The 16,538-nt window shown below is 37.8% G+C and overlaps 1 protein-coding gene across 15 annotated transcripts in view; it reads right to left on the minus strand.

The window, feature by feature from the left end:
• Positions 1-16,538, minus strand: part of AFG2A (AAA ATPase AFG2A) — a 382,680-nt gene that overhangs the window by 73,718 nt on the left and 292,424 nt on the right. For 4 of the 15 annotated variants that reach the window (XM_086346837.1, XM_086346850.1, XM_086346849.1 and 1 more), the window contains exon 16: positions 6,066-6,140. The exons of the other annotated variants lie outside the window; for them this stretch is intronic. In XM_086346837.1, the coding sequence (XP_086202963.1) occupies positions 6,099-6,140 (42 nt within the window). In that variant the 3' untranslated portion in view covers positions 6,066-6,098. The remainder of the gene's footprint in view (positions 1-6,065; positions 6,141-16,538) is intronic. 15 annotated transcript variants of the gene reach the window in all.

Genomic DNA, 16,538 nt, shown 5'->3' on the forward strand with positions numbered 1-16,538 from the left:
TCTTGAATGTCCATTAAAAAGGAAAAGAAAAAAAAAGATCCCTGATTTTACCGATTTAAAAGGCAGTAGTAAGATACAGTGCTTGTCTTTTAACAATTAAAAAATTATATATTTGGCATAACTTAAAGAGAAATTACAAATACTTGTAAGAGCCACATTGGCTAATCATTTTCATTATAGTTACCCTTAATCCAGAAGAAAGTGAAGAATAAAGATGATTCAGTTTATGAACCAAAACATTCTTTTTTTTCTCTTCTGATCATTAAGTCCATTACTTAATGGTGTATGAAACTTAAACATTCTTTCTTAACTACTGTTACCCAAACTCTTTTACAATAAGTCTAATGAAAGAATAAGGTTTGTGACAAGTTCAATAATGAAAAGAGCCAGAGACTGAAAAATGCCCATTTGTAAAGGAAAAACTAAAAACTATGAGAAAGGCCATAAAAGCAATCCACAGATATGGAAAAGGTTATGAAAAAGGAGAACAGATCAAACTACCTATTGATAATGAAAAAATAACATCTAACATTTTCTAAACTTTAATGTATTAAATTATCACTTGGTGGGATTGGTTTGTTATCAGAAACACAGTTGTTATACTTAAGGAGCTAATGGTGAAATTTTAAAGCATAGATTATTTGTCTATAATTTTTAAAATCTAAAGATGTAAAATTGAGTGAATTTGACTATGTATATTTAGAAACCTCATGACTGTATTCATATATTTTACCTCATCATTTTAAACTAACCATCAGCTTTTTCTAACCATAAAAAAAATCTATCATTGGAAAGACAGCAGAAATTTTTTTTTTCCCATGGAGATGAGTCAGCTGGACACAAGGGAATACCATACATTGGACTCTATTTTGCAATCTTAGTCAATGTATTCTCTATTATACATGATAAAATATACACATAAAAGGACTCTATAATGTTGTAAAGAGGAGAAAATTGGAGCAAGTGCCAAGAATTTCCTGTTAAGGGCTGTATTTTTTTATTTGGAGATCTAATCATGAAACTTTAGATAGGCTACCTTGATAACAAGAACCTCTGTTTTATTATGCTGGTGTGTGTGCATTCTTAACTGTTCAGTTGTGTCTGACTCTTTGTGATTCCATGGACTATAGCTCACCAGGCTCCTCTGTCCATGGAATTCTCCAGGCAAGAATACTGGAGTGGGTAGCCATTCCTTTCTCCAGGGGATCTTCCTGACCCAGGGATTGAACCTGGATCTCCTGCATTGCAGGTGGATTCTTTACCATCTGAGCCATCAGGGAAGCCCAGTATGCTGGCATCTAACTGTAAATAAACCCATACCATACTTGATACAGTGTGTTCATATATCTTCTGTACATACTTTATAATTACACTGAAGAATGTGAGAGTCACGAGAAATTCTGAGTTATTTTACAGGTCTGTCCTGCTTTCCCCCACCAACTCTTCTCTTTGAGATAAACATATCTACATTCAAACACATACACACACACATACACACACTCATGTGCAGATGCAATATTAAGTCCACAAGATGTGGCATGAGTTTAAGCACTATATTAAAGTGTGAAGTATATTTTACTATCAGTAGTTCGAAGCCCAGCATTTGTAAATCTTTTAAAATTAACTAGGCTGTTAAGATCCCATCACTCTGGCATCAACCCAGCAGAGCTGTGCCTTTAGCAAAAGAATTCTGTAATAAAACGAGATTTTACATGCTGAAACAAAGTATTTTAAAACACCTTTTTGCCTATTTCTCATTTTAGTGCTATCTGTGGAATTTAAAACCCACACATACATACACAAATGTTCCCATGGAAGATTATGCTAAATTTTGGGTTAACCTCAAAATTACTTTTTGTATCAACCTTTTAATGAACACTTTTATTTTCTTTAAGAAGAAACCCAAGTCCTGAAAAGACTTTAAGATATGTATTTTTTAATTGCCATAACAAATACAACCAAGCTAACCTTAATCAAAGGGGACTCATGAATACTGTTCACACTCCATATATGAATACCTCTCAGTAAGGCAGATAAAATTCTGCCTCAGCTTCTCTCTGTTTCCAAATATGAACAATCATTTGTGACATCTGGTGTAGATTAGTCCTTGACTGCTAGGCATAGAAACTCAATTTGCATCAAAGGGGAAATTTATTATAATGCTATTATTGGGTCTAATGGAACCCGAGGACAGTAGTGTAGCTGGGCCTCAGCAGTCCAACTGGGACCAGGCACTCATTCTCTCATATTTTTGATCTCCTCACTCACTACAGAGTGGTTTTTTAAACATGGTTGAAAACACAACAACACGCAGTGTCTATGTTTTATATCTTACAGATTTAGCCACAAGAAAGTCATTTTCTCATTCCACTAACCAAAACTCCTATGGCAAGTCTCTGAAGGGCTTAGCCCAGTCACTGTGGGTATTATGATGGGGTCAAAGTGAGGTAGATCATTTCCTCTGCACCATTATCAACCGTGTGTGTGTTCTCATGTTGTGATAACGTGACAACTCTGTAGTTTTTTGTGGGGAGTGAAAATCCTTGGGATCCTGTAAGTATAAGTGACTGGAGGCAAGCCTATGTTGGTTGGTTGAAGGGTGAAAGAGAATGTTAAAGTGTCCTCTGCCCTTATTTATATGCAAACTTGTGTTGCTTATACATTGCTTCAAATGCTGTCTAGCAACACATTACCTCAAAACATTCTGTTGAAAAGCTGCCAAACTGACCTTGCGCCCATCAGTGGACTGGCCCGCCTGCCAGCCATGCTTTCAAAACCAGTGCTCAGTGTGCCTCGGTGCAGTCAGTTGCTTCTAGCTGCTGTTTGCTTAGATCATGCTGCTCACTAGGGGTCCAGGTAACAATCTGGGCTGTACAACAGATTTTTGGATCATCCAAAATATGATACTGATGGAGCTCCAGTGGAGCAATCAGTGTGCAGTATTTATACAAAATATGATGAAGTTGAAAAACCTCAAGGACCAACTTCTTTGGCAATGATTATAGAATCTACAGTAAAAATTAAAGCTATTCTTTTGAGTGATGATTCTAACTGGGTCATGGTCAAAAATAGATGTTATCTTTGTGTTAAATCCATTCTCTTTCTAAGGAACAAGAGAAGTCTCAATGAAAATCAGAAAAGAAAGCAAACAAAAGTTCCACTTCCTTTATGGTGGAAGAGGTCATATAGCTAATAGATGACAAAACTTGAGTCTGGAGCTGTTCAGTTTGGAAGTTTATGGAAATTTTATTTGAAGACAGTTCCTAAATTCAGTTAAACTAGAAATGTGTGTTGACAAGACTTAAGGAGGGGAAGAATGAAATGGACAGTATTCCAAGTTTGAAAAACTTGTACCTATTCTAAGTGTCTGAAAATGATTTTAAGTGTCTTTCACACCAGCTCAATCCCACTTTGTAAACTTGACCAGCTCTTTCTCTTGAGAATAGTGGAGAAAGGGGAAGATAGATGAAATTGAGTCCTTAGTGAGTATTTAAAGAGAGAATAATATATTTTTGCTTTTTTTTTTAAACTAGGGAAAACTCAAACATATACAATAGTAGATTGTGTGTGTGTGTGTAAGTGCTAAGTCGCTTCAGTCACATCTGACTCTTTGCAACCCTATGGCTGACCAGGCTTCACTGTCCATGGGATTTCCAGGCAAGAATACTGGAGTGGGTTGCCATTTCCTTCTGCAGGGGATCTTCCCAACCCAGAGACGGAACCTGCGTCTCCTGCATTGGCAGGCGGTTCTTTACCACTAGCAACACCTGGAAAGCCCTGAGAATAATATATAATGAACTCTCATTCACCTGTTACCCACGTTTACCAATGATAAACTCACAGCCAACCCTATTTTATCTAAACTTTAATCCTTACTCCCAACACTGCACTAAATTTTTTGAAGCAAGTCTCAGAATCATAATATTTAGTCCATAAATATTTCAGCATATATCTCTAAAAGATTTTTTAAAAAGTGTAATGACATCATTATTCCACATTACAAGTAGCAATAATTCCTTAATAAATCAATATTTAGTCAGTGTTAAAATTCTGCCCATTATTCATAAATGTATTCCAGCTAATTTGTTTGAACTGGAATCAAAAGAAGACCTATGCATTGCATTTCATTAATACATCTCATTTCTTTTTTTTTTTTTTTTAATATATCTCATTTCTCTCCCTCTTTTTCCTTACAATTCATGTTGGAGAAACTGGATCATATGTCTGATATAGTTTCCCACATTCTTTACTTTCCTGAGCATTCCTGTGGTGTGATTTAGAATGTTCCTCTGTCTCCTTATTTCCTATAAACTCATAATAAGATCTAGAAGCTTGAAAACATTCAGGTTTGATTTTTGGGGACAAATACTTCAAAGATATTAGATTCATATAATGCCTGGCTGTTTCTCTTTTTATGGTTTAGTCACTCATGATTGCCTAAGTCCTTTACTTCACTAGGGCTGCAAAACAGTACTATCACCTTTCTGGTATTCCTTCTTCATTTATTGATTGGGATATATTTATAAAAGGGAAGCTTTCCCATCCCTTTCTTGACATCATCTTAGATAAATGTTAGTATACTCTTCAATTCAATCCTTTCTCTCCCTTAACTTTTCCATTCATCAACTTGTCCAAGAAATCACTTCACAGCTATACTGAGAGCCATTTCTCTTTTCTTTTATAGCTGCATATTTTACTCAACCAGGCCCCAGGTAATGGACATTTGAGTTGTTGCCAGTCCTTTCCTCCCTTATTTATATGTCAATCGTAGTCTACAAACAATCAAATGGGAAAAGTAAAGAAGAGTCATCCACCTGGTAAGAAGCTCCTATTCACTGAAGCATGAGTATGATTAAAGAATATTGCTTTCTTAACCACTACTTGTTCAAAATTTTAGAAACAGTGAGTCTTGAAGTCATACTTTCTGGCTCCTGTATTTGCCTCTGTTCTTCCCATTTTTCACCTTGCTTCGCCTTTTAAAGGCCTTCAGCCTCAGCCAGCTCTAGTTATGGCTCGCGTTCTTCACATCTCTAAGTGGCTTCATGCTACAGAACTGATCTGGCTTTTGTCTGAAGCCTGGTGAGGGAACTGTCTCACTTGCAGTCTCTGCCTTCTGGCGATCAACACTGCTGCTACACTAATGTGGTGGTGGCAGAGGCAGCAGCAGAGCTCATGGGGCTGGCAGTGGGGCAATCATGGGCTTAGGAAGTGATAATAGGAAAATCAGGATTCTCATTTATTTTTGTGATTCAGACCAGGGTGGTACTCCAAATCAATTTTTCATGTACACGGTAATGTCCTGGGACTAGCTCTGAATTCTTGGAAGATCATATGCTTAATATGCCATAGACATTCCTAGTAGAGATATATTATTCTAGGCCCCTAGTTGCTAGCCTTTACTTATCCCCTCTCAAATAATGAATCTACTCTGTGTCTTCAAACATCATTTCTATGCCAATGCCTTTGAAATGTTTATCTTCAGCTATAAGGCATCCTTCCAAGCCCCTACAACCCAAAGTGTCCCCCATCAGATGTGTCACCTTGATCGGAGAACTGCTTGCTTCACTAACTCATTTTCAAGGATATGCCCTTCATCTTGACAACCAGGCTTGAATCCACTAATAATATAGCCCTTTTTCTTGGCCTGATACCACTTAATCTGACCACCTCTCCTGAATCAGATGTTGATTTACTTGGCATCACGTGCCAATTCTACCCAGAAAGGGCTAACCAATGGGTAAAGTCAGGTTGGAGGGGATTCTTGAATACCCATGCTTTGTCCTTGGATGCAGTCTATGGATAAACACATTAGACAAGATCTTTGTTGGTATGCTAATCAAGTGTGAATATTTGTTAGAACCACTGAATATTTGGGGGAAAAAACAAGCCTAGGAGAAAAAAGATCCCAAATGACATGGCTCCTCTTAGTAGAGAAAGTGATCAGATGTGACAGGGGCCCAAACCACAGCCCAGTAGAAACCCTAATGGGACAACCGTGATACCAGAAGGAATGAGGGCTGCAGTGAGAAGTCATTTCAACTCCTCAGTACCTAGAAGGTGCTTACCGAAAGGGTTAGAACTGTTGATCTTGTGAGGCTCTAGAAAGCAGATCTAGGACCAAGGCTGCAGGAGAGAGGTTTCTGCCCAATAAAAGAAACACATGAATAATTCACAAGCTGCCCAGATGTAGATAGCTCTAAAGATAGTGAGTAAACAATTATCAGTTCAGTTCAGTCGCTCAGTTGTGTCCGACTCTTTGCGACCCTGTGAACTGCAGCATGCCAGGCTTCCCTGTCCATCACCAACTCCTGGAGCTTGCTCAAACTCATGACCATGTGACAGGAATATTATAGATCTTATTCAAATACTGGGAAGAAAGTTTGCTTACATGGTAGAGAAGAACTTTCAGTATGCTACCATCATCAAGTCTACAGTATTCCCTTTACTTGTACTCGCATGCTTAACTGGCCTTTCTGTTTCAACAGTTGTGCTACCTGGGTTCCTAAGAGTAGACCTCCTATTTAATCACTGGATTCCATTCGCTTTTTCCTAAGTCAAGATATGCTGCTGTAATTGCTTCCCCATGCATAATCAATTTCCCCCATCAGCATAACAATATGTTATAATTATTCATTTTAAAAGCATAATCACCTCCCATTTGCTTAATTTTTTTTATGAAGTATGTGTCATGTATGTATTTAGCTTGCTGTGCTGGGTCTTAGTTGCGGCATGTGGGATCTAGTTCCTGGACCAGGGATCGAACCACGCCTCCCCCGCCCCTGCCACCCGCATTGGGATCGCACAGTCTTAGTCACTGGACCACCAGGAAGTCCTCCACATCTGCTTTAATCCACCACCAGTGAAACTCCTGGGAATAGCTGTCTTTATTTGCCTTTCTCCATTTCCTCTCCTTCACTTCCTCTTCTTCTATTCTCCCTTAAACTCATCCAAATGAGACTTTTGACCTTCCACTGAACTGCTCTGTCAATAATCCAATGGTCAGTCCTCAGTCCTCAATTAACTTGATCTATCATTTGCTATCAATCACCCCTCCCACTTTCTTCAGCTGGACACTGGAACACCCCCCACTCTCTTCACTCCAGCTATACTGACTTCCTGACTGCTCTTAAACAAGAAAGGCTTACTCTTGTTCAGACCATTTGCTCTTGTTGTTCCCCTTCTGGAATGCTCTTCTTTTGGATAACAAACTGTACAATTCACTTACCTCAGGCTTTGATCCAGTATCACCTTTTTGGTAAGCTCTCCCTGGCCACCTGTATTTAACCTATGGCCTACTCTCTAGGCCTTTTTTCCTTCTCTGCTTTATTTTGCTCCTCCTCTGTTATTGTCATCTAATATATTACATTTTAACTTATTTTGTTGATGTGCTCTTTCTCCTCACAAAAATGGACCCACAAATTGATAGACTTTCATTTAGTATGTTTGCTATTGTGCATCAGTGACTGGTAATTTACTTAATAGTAGGTGCTCAATAAATACATGTTGAATGAATGAGGACACGTCTGATATTTGACTTAATGTTAACTAAAGTTAGGACTTTTATCCTAACAATTTGATTTTTGACCAAATGTGGAATTTATTCCTTAGCATGAGTGCTGTATTTATAACTTTATACTGTATATACTGCTGAGGCAGATTGTTAAAACAAAAACAAAAAAGCCCTATAAAACAACTTAGAACCAATGAACCTCTTGCTCATGCTCCAATCTAGATTCAGTAGAGCAAGCTTTGACTACCATTAATTTGAAGTGTGCTTTTGGCCAGCCTTCCACAAAACGGGGCTGTGCTAAATACCTAGTAACCAAATAAAACAGTGGAGATTAAGTAGAGATTAGAGCTAAATGGAATGTTAAATAAAGCTCTCAGCTGTGATACCATTTTATATTCCTGAGTGCTTGCAAATAATTCCTGAAAGTACTTGAAATGTAAATTCAGTCTGTCCCTGACCCCATCACTACCCTAACCCAGGGCTCACCCAGGGGTATCCTACACTCAGGTGCTGCACAGCTGGTTCGAAGCTCTGAGAACACCACCCAATACAGAGCTCTGCAAAACTGCAAATCCAAAAAAGCTCTCTGACTGATGAAAGCCTGATCGGGGGGATCTCAGCGACTTTTGGGTGCTGGTACTTTAAAAAAATCCTCCATGTGATCTGTGCTGTTTTCTTAAGGCCTCAGCGCCTACCTGGTCTATGAGTCAAACTCACTAGTGTCAGACACTGTAACCTCAGTGTTACTGATGTTCAGATGAGCAATGGTGCAACAAGTCTTCTTCTGCTATCGCCTTCAAAAATCATCAGCAGAACCTGCTCTACATTCCTGGTCCTCTGAACAACAAACAAAGCAGTTACAGGATATTGTAACCAGGATAGTGTGTGATTTGTGAAGAAGTGACATTTCTGAGAAACAGAAAATCTGCTTTCTAGGAATATGTTCAGAGATGGAAAGTAAGGGTTTTATAAGGAAAAACATTCTGTAAAAAAGAAAAACTGCTAGTTATATAAGCCAAAAAAACTGCAGGTGGCTTTGCTTTTATAAATCAGAAAGTATAAAATCAAAAGAAACAATTTAATGTAAAAACTTTAAGTATAAACATTAATTAATTTATCTTAAGTATTTTACTACTGATATCATTTATGTATCAAATACAAAGCAGTTTAGTAGTTTTTTTTTTTTCCCAAAAATATGAATTACTTCAGATTAGCTCTAAATGTATAGGTCCTTAAGTCTCTGAGAAATTAAAATGCAATAATTTTAGAGGCTAGTTTCAAGATTCAGTGTGACAAAAGATAACAACAGGCAAAGACTTTTCATGCTAGTATTTGACAGAAATATGAAGATATAGCCACAAACACAGCAGCTCTGAATCCCAAGAACACTGTGAAGCCAGTATTTATTTAGGGAAAGAGAAGGGCTATTCTAGTCAACTCAAATCACTTAGGAAAACCAATGCACAAAACAATGCTCAATGCTCTTGGGGAGGGAATATAAAGTCAACCTGTAGGAGCCTAGAATTCAGAAGGGGGGAATAAGACAATTGTACAAATGCTTTTTAGAAAGTGAAGTGAGTGATATATGAGAAATATAAAATACTGGCATGGAAGAACAATACTGATGACGATGGTAATAGTTATCACTACAACTACTACCACCGCCACCAGTACCACCACTGACTGACTCCCAAACGTTCTAGATCTTCACATGCCTAATGTATCCGACAGTCCAAGTGAGGGAGGCAGCAGTCCCCCTCCCCAACAATTTAAAAATGAAGAAACTGACATTTAAAGCATTTAGGTATGTTTGCTCAGTATCATATAATCAGGTAAGTGCTGAATCCAGGTTTAAATCCGTATTTGCATGACTCCGGTACCTTCAAACTATTTATCATTATCAGGCTATCTGGCTCTCACCGTAGCTCCGATGAGGAGGAGAAAACATCTACCAGGAGCTCACTAATCAAGAGAAGGCCCTTAGTAATGAGCTTTAAATGAATGGGAGATGTGAAGATGGTGGTGCTGGCAGCGAGGCACTCCATGTGAAGGAACACTCCCGAGCAAGGCACAGAGGCAGCACAGGGTAGGCTGCATTCAGAGGCTCAAAAGTAGTTTCACAAGACTTGGGTGGTTTCAGACTGTGCTCCTTGTAGTCTTCGGGTTCTCGTCAAATGTCTGGGGCATAGAGGAAGAATGAGAAGAAACAGCTGAGAGCGTAGAGAAAGAAGTGATTGAAGGAACAAAACCTGGGGAACACTTCAGCTTAGTGTGATACAAAGAGAGAGTCTGTAAAAGGAAGAAGCAGAGGAGCCTACGAGAGTTCACATGAAAACCAGAAGAGCATTTCAGGAAGAGGGTATGACTTCTGGCAGATGGGGTAGAAAGGCCAGGGAAGCTGAGGGCTTGGAGCTTGGGTCCTGGATTGGAGATGAGGAAACTGTTGGTGAGGTCAGCTCAGCAGTGTGGAGGGAGAGAGAGGCCAGGCTGCCAGGGTTTCTAAAGTGACTTGGGAGCAAGGAACTGGAGGCAGTAAGTGTTCCAGTCTTTTGAGAATTTCGGTGGTAAAATGGAGACAGGCTGTAACCTAAGAGTAACAACGATCTAAGGGAGGTTTAAAAAGGAATATACTATCCAAAAGTGGATGTAAAACAAGAAATGGTATTTCCAGAGTTAATTTTTAATTTCCTGAGTTCACTGCAGTACGAATTTCAAACCATTTTGGCACTCATATCCTGGCATGTGTATGAACTTAATTGTGGAGATAAATGCAGTAGCAGCTCGGACAGAAATAAAAAATCCTCTGTAAAATTACAGGAACATTTACATTAAGTTCTTCTCAAACTTCTAATCCCCCAATTTCAGCTATAGCATAATGGTTAGAGGTTTTTCTGCCAGTGGGTAAAGACAGATACCCTCAAGTGTAAGCACACACTAGCACACAACACTAGCAAACAAAACACCTACTAACACATAACATATGATTATTCCAAAACTTCAGATCTTTTCCATTGTCAAATAATCTTCCTTTGTATTCATGTTTTATTTGCTTTACCTTAAGTCACCCCCTAATCATGCTGACATCTACTACCGATGATTATATTAGACCTAAAAGTGTTCTTAAACAAATGAAAAATACTGACTTCCATTCCTGAAAGTCCTGCTTCCAATTTTCAGGAGGAAATTAAATAATGTATAAATCAAATACTGGGCCTGAGCCCAGACAGCTGAACATCGTTTTGTCCTTTCAAGGCAAAGAGGAAGTGTCTGCTATGGCAGGGACATGCCAAGAGAAATAAAGCTTAACCTCAGCCCCATGTGAAAGTGATTTTAGATAATCGGGGGTGTCTACAAATAGGTTAAAAATGGGACCACATACTAGCAGGGAACTTTCCATGGAAGTTAAAAAATGTATCAAGATCTAACCCCCACCTTAAAAACAAAATGTGTTTGGAAACTGGCATGGCCTTAGAAATTCTGTATACAGACAGTAGAGGAAAGGGAAAGTAGAGAGGGGAAGAGAGTTGACAAGTCAAAGGAAATTAAAACGTGTTTCCGCTTAGCATTTATGATAGGCTCACAATCTGATTTCTTTGTAATTGTAATTGCCAGATTCAAAATGATATATGTTTGAAGCGGAAGGAAAGGAGAGAGAGGAAGAAAGGGAAAGGGAGGGGAGAGAGAGAAAGAATAACTAAGAATATACGTGTGTAGGTAGAGTGACAGATGGTGAAAAATTATTCAGATTAGGGACTGGCAAATTTATTCTGCAAAAGGCCAGAGAGCAAATATTTTAGGCTTTGTGGAGAACACAGTCCCTCCTGTAACTATTCAAATCGCTTTTGTTGTTCGCAAGCAGCCATAGGCAGTATGTAAATGAATGAGTTGTGGCTGTGTGCCAACACAACTTTATGGACACTGAAATTACATGTATTTTTCTTCTTTTGATTTTTCTTCAATCACTTCAAAACATAAAACTATTCTTAGCTTATGAGCCCTACAAAAACAGATTGTGGGACATATCTGACCTGCAGACTCAGTGTGCTGCCCCAACCCCCACCCCAATTCAGATAGAGCATTCTTATGAAACTAGGCTTGACTCAAATTTGGGGGATTCTAGGTAATAAAAACTGCTTTTTTTTTTGGGCCAGTAGTTGAACAAAAAAACAGTAGTAATGGGCAAAAGCATTTACTTGGACAATGCAGCAGACTCTAACCCTGTAAAAAAGACAAGCACCTCTATCTGTTTCTAGGGGGATACTTACATAAGAAACCAAAGTTTATGTAGGAAGAAACTTTGAAGCCAAATGCTATATAACCATCAATATGCAACATTATTCAGGGATCAAGGGTGTTTTAAAATATTATCCCCTTTATCAGAAGTTAATATTTTATAAACATCCTTTGTAGCATAACAGTAGTCAGGAATTACACATAAATTTCCATCATCACCTCTATGGAAACCAGAGAGCTGGGTACTGGAAGGGTTTTCTGGTGGAACATATGCTTTGCAGATCACATGGTGATAAAACCTTTATGGAGCATCTGACCTAGACTTCCAGAAACAAAGGAAATATAAAAGTGCAAAGCATGTACATTCACAGTTTTTGTGAAGCAAAATAATTTTTATACATTCAATGTTCTATTATGCAACAAACACTGACTTTTTCTTTCTGCATTCAAGGAGAAACACTTACAAAACATCCCGGTAGGTGTCTCACTACGTTGATATAGGAAACAGTATTCCTTTTTTTTTTTTTTGGGTGGATATTCCCAGTACTTCTCCTTAGTAATCTTGAACAGATGAGGCCTTCTTATTCGGGGAACTGCTCCTCAGCCACATCAACCCTTTACAGTGTGGTCACGGTGCCCTGTGGCACTGTGGGTACCACAGGGGTAGCTGCAAGACGCAGCTGGTTGGGACAGATTGTGTCCCGAGGATGAACAATGATTCAGGGAAGGTTTAAAAAAATGAATATATTACCCCCAAATGGTTGTAAAACTGGATTATCTCCAGAGTTGTATTTTTATGGACTGATCACTCATGGTACCCAGGATTGCAATCAATGTAGAGTGGGTAGTTACACTTTTTTTAGAGAATTTAGAACACAATTTTTTATTTGATGTCAAGTTCTGGTCAGGAATGCAATCCTCTATTATAATATTGTCTGTTTAAGGAAACAGAACTCTCTCAGCAGTGACCTGTTTTGTGGTGGTCTGCTTTATGGCACTGTTTCTAGGAATTTATTGTGGGGAAACAAGCTGCCTTAACCATCCACATGGAAACGATTGAGGCTGGAGGCGAGGGAGAGCCAGAGAGAGTGGGAAGGCCTAGGGTGTAAAACAGGCGGTGGCCTTGAGAGCAGGCTCAGTGAGCAGTCTTTTTATTTCTTCTCTCCTTCTTCATTTCCTCCCATGCTGTATCCTTATTATTATTTTTAGTATACTTTATTATTTAGAGGTGTTTTTAGATTCATGGTAAAACTGAGTGGAAAGTACAGATACCCTTTGCCCCTACATATACATAGCCTCCCCTATAATCAACATCCCTCACCCACGGGTATATCTGTTACAATCAGTGAACCTGCACCTACTCAATATTATCACCCAAAGTTCAGAGTTTACATGAGGGTTCACTCTTGGCACGGTACAACCCGTGGGTTTGGACCCATGTGTAATGACATGTATCTACCATTACAGTACCAGACAGAGTAGTCTCACTGTCCTAAAAATCCTATGTGCTCTACTTATTCATCCCTTCTAACCCCTGGCAACCAATGATCTTTTTTTACTATCTCCATAGCTTTTTTGCTTTTTCCAGAATGTCATATAGTTGGAATTACGTAGTATGTCACCTTTTTGGATTGGCTCCTTAGTGATATACACTTACGGTTCCTCCAGGTCTTTTTATGGCTTGATAGTGCATTTCTTTTCAGTGCTGAATAGGAAAGATTCCACTGTGTGGATGCGCTAGTTTATTTATTCACTCACTTACTGAAGGACATTTTGGTTGCTTCCACACCTCTGGTAGTTATTCTTCTTTTACTATTACTACAATGACTATATATATGAGAAAACTACCCAGGTCACAGAGCTAGTAAATATCAGAGATGGGATTCAAATCCAGGATTGCCTCATTCAAGACACTGAGTTTTTCATCTCTCTGCTATACTTCCAATTTGTGTATATTTTTATATGTTATTTATTCCTTCTAGCTGAAGCCTAAAAAAAACTGTCATTTCAATCAGAAGTAATATAAACTCACAGTAAGGGAAAAATTAATAATTTCAGGTTTGTTTACCATGGTCCTAAATCCAGGGGTTTATTTCAACATCCACAAAATGCCATTTAATAAGAAACATATAGATTAAGACATAAAATTTCCCCTTAAAACTTAAGCACACAACTTCCCCTAATGTAGAAACATAACAAATTTCTGGAATGTACAAACTTAAGGAAAAGTATCAGTACCTTAACTCGGCATTTATCACATGCTTTATGTTTTTATACTTTCATAAACAAAAATTAAATGATAAGCCAATTAGGTCAGTTAGCTAAGAATATAAGGATTGCCATAAAACTTTCCTTTCCCTCCCAAGTCATTTTTCTGGTTGTAAACGGACTAAAATGATGAACAAAACAAAAACAAAAGAACAGTGGTAGGTAAGGCAGTTTAAAAGACCAAACCAAACATGGACAGAAGAGGCTACCAGAACCTTATGCAAACACTGCTTATAAATGCATCAACATTACCTCCAGAGGTTTCATCCCTTAGTTCTGCAGGCCCCAAAAGTCATGTATCAGAAGAGTAAATGAGTAGACTCAAGGGTAGAAATGGGTTATTTCACAAAGTGTGGCTGTTTGTGGTTGTTTCCACTTAACTGGAACACAAGTGAGTTGACAATGGTGGAAATTGAAGGGGGTTAAAAAAAAAAAAAGACAACTATCCAAGGGTCTTTCTGAGGAAAAAGTACTGCAGAGAAAATTAACATAAACATAATTCAATTAAAATAAAAAACTGTTCTGACAGACTTGGATATGAAAGTTAATATACCTGCACAACTCAAGAAGTAAGAGCAAACATGTTCAATTACGCAACCAATGAGTTGTGCTTTTATTTAGACCCATCTAGAAAATTACTCTGGGATTCTTCCTCTTACTGAAAATTATGACCCTCAGGAAACTTGACTTTGACCAAAATGATTCAGATCACAGTGTTGCCAGGACTCTGGTGAGATCACCCAAAGTTCTTCATCCTGGATTCTTGCCTCAAGTTCTTTCATATAAGAATGACATCCTCTCATTACCAGACAGCCTCTCAAAACACATGGACTATTCTAGTGGGGAGTCCAATTATCATTTCCAGATTAAATCAGTGCCTAGAGCACCTGAACTAGAGAACTGGGTAACAGGATATGATAGGGTTTAAAAAATGATGTACCCTTTTATATAATTAATTTGAACCTTGCCCAGACCAGCACTGATCCCAACTTGTTATCATCAAATATCAAAACTCAAACCCAAGGTAAAAGGCAGTGGGAGAAGTCTCTTTATCTCCAGTGACTATCTTGGCAAATGCCTGGGACTCAAACAAATGCTTGTTCTTAATACAGTTAAGATAAAATAGTTTCAGATATTCCAAAAAGGACACATACTACTTCTTTCCAGAGAAGACGGTAGAGTGGTCAGTGTGGTAAACTTTCACAAAAGTAACACTGTATGCATGAGGTCTTTCACTCATCAAACATTTATTAAGAACAAACTATAAGCCAGACACTAATAGTCTTCTTTGATCAATCAATTCATTCTAAGATTCTGAAGCTTTAACACAGGCATTAGAAAGGCATTATTTCTGGTAAATGTAAGTGGTGTTTTCAGATCACTGCAGAAGGGCAACTATTAAAATAATTCAAAAAACCCTTCAAGATGACACTGAGTTACAACTAATATACTATATAGATTAATTCCTTGTGATACTGAAGATGAGACTAGATTATCAAGCTGGTCAGAAAGTAAGAAAAAGCTAGAGCAGAAGCTTAATAGACACAAATTCCCAGCCACACACACACATTTACTGAAAGCATTCAAAACCATCCTAAAGAAACAATGGATATTCAAGGAAATTAAGATTTAAGGGCATAGGCTTTGGGGTATTAGTAGGGTTCAAATCTTGAATCTCCCAGTTTTACCTGTGAGATCTTAAAAACACTATTTTAAGCTACAGTTTCTTCCTCTGTAAAATGAGTGTACTGTTTTTTTTTCCTCATAGGGTTATTGTATTAAATCAAATAACTTTGTGTCTCATAGGATTATTGTATTAAAAATTAAACAACAAATTATATTAGGCTTATTGTATTAAATTAGTTATTACATGACATTATTGCTAGTTGTCTAGCAATATCATAGTAATTGTTCAACAAAACTGTTGCAAACATTTACTAAAATCATTATTACCTGATTACTGAGTGTATAGTGAAGATGTGGCTATGGATTTATCTACTATTTTTTTCCCAATGCAAATTATTTATAACCTAATTCAAGTGGAAGTCATTGTGAGTGGTTTAGGAGGCTTCTATCTCACACATCCTTATGTTTCTACTTGTGGAAATGTCCACTTTCGTTTGTAATTTGTTTCTAACACCTAAAATTCCAGCTGTTCCTTGGAATGTCTTCTAGTAAAAAACTGAAGCTGATAAATGGAATTCTGATATGAGACACTATAAACAAAGCAACTCCAAATGAATTTTTATAGGCATTTAGCATCCAATATTGGAGACTGAGGGGGAATACACTGTTAAACAGGAATAGCATAAAGGAATGAAGAAAGGAAGTTCATAGGTTGGAGACACAGTTATGTACAACTATTTAATAAGTTTTACAAATATGTAGCAAAGTCCTAAAGATGGATTTTGGTCTACTAAATTCACAGAAGTATTTTCATTATATCCATACACATAGAGAATGAATTATCTGTCAACAGCCATCTTTGAAAACAAAAAGCAAGATATTTTCTAGCAGAAAGAAGTTC

This window comes from Bos grunniens, chromosome 17 (assembly GCF_055505025.1).
Source record: "Bos grunniens cultivar Pamir isolate PY7600 chromosome 17, Bosgru_T2T1.0, whole genome shotgun sequence".
Classification (NCBI taxonomy): Eukaryota; Metazoa; Chordata; class Mammalia; order Artiodactyla; family Bovidae; genus Bos; species Bos grunniens.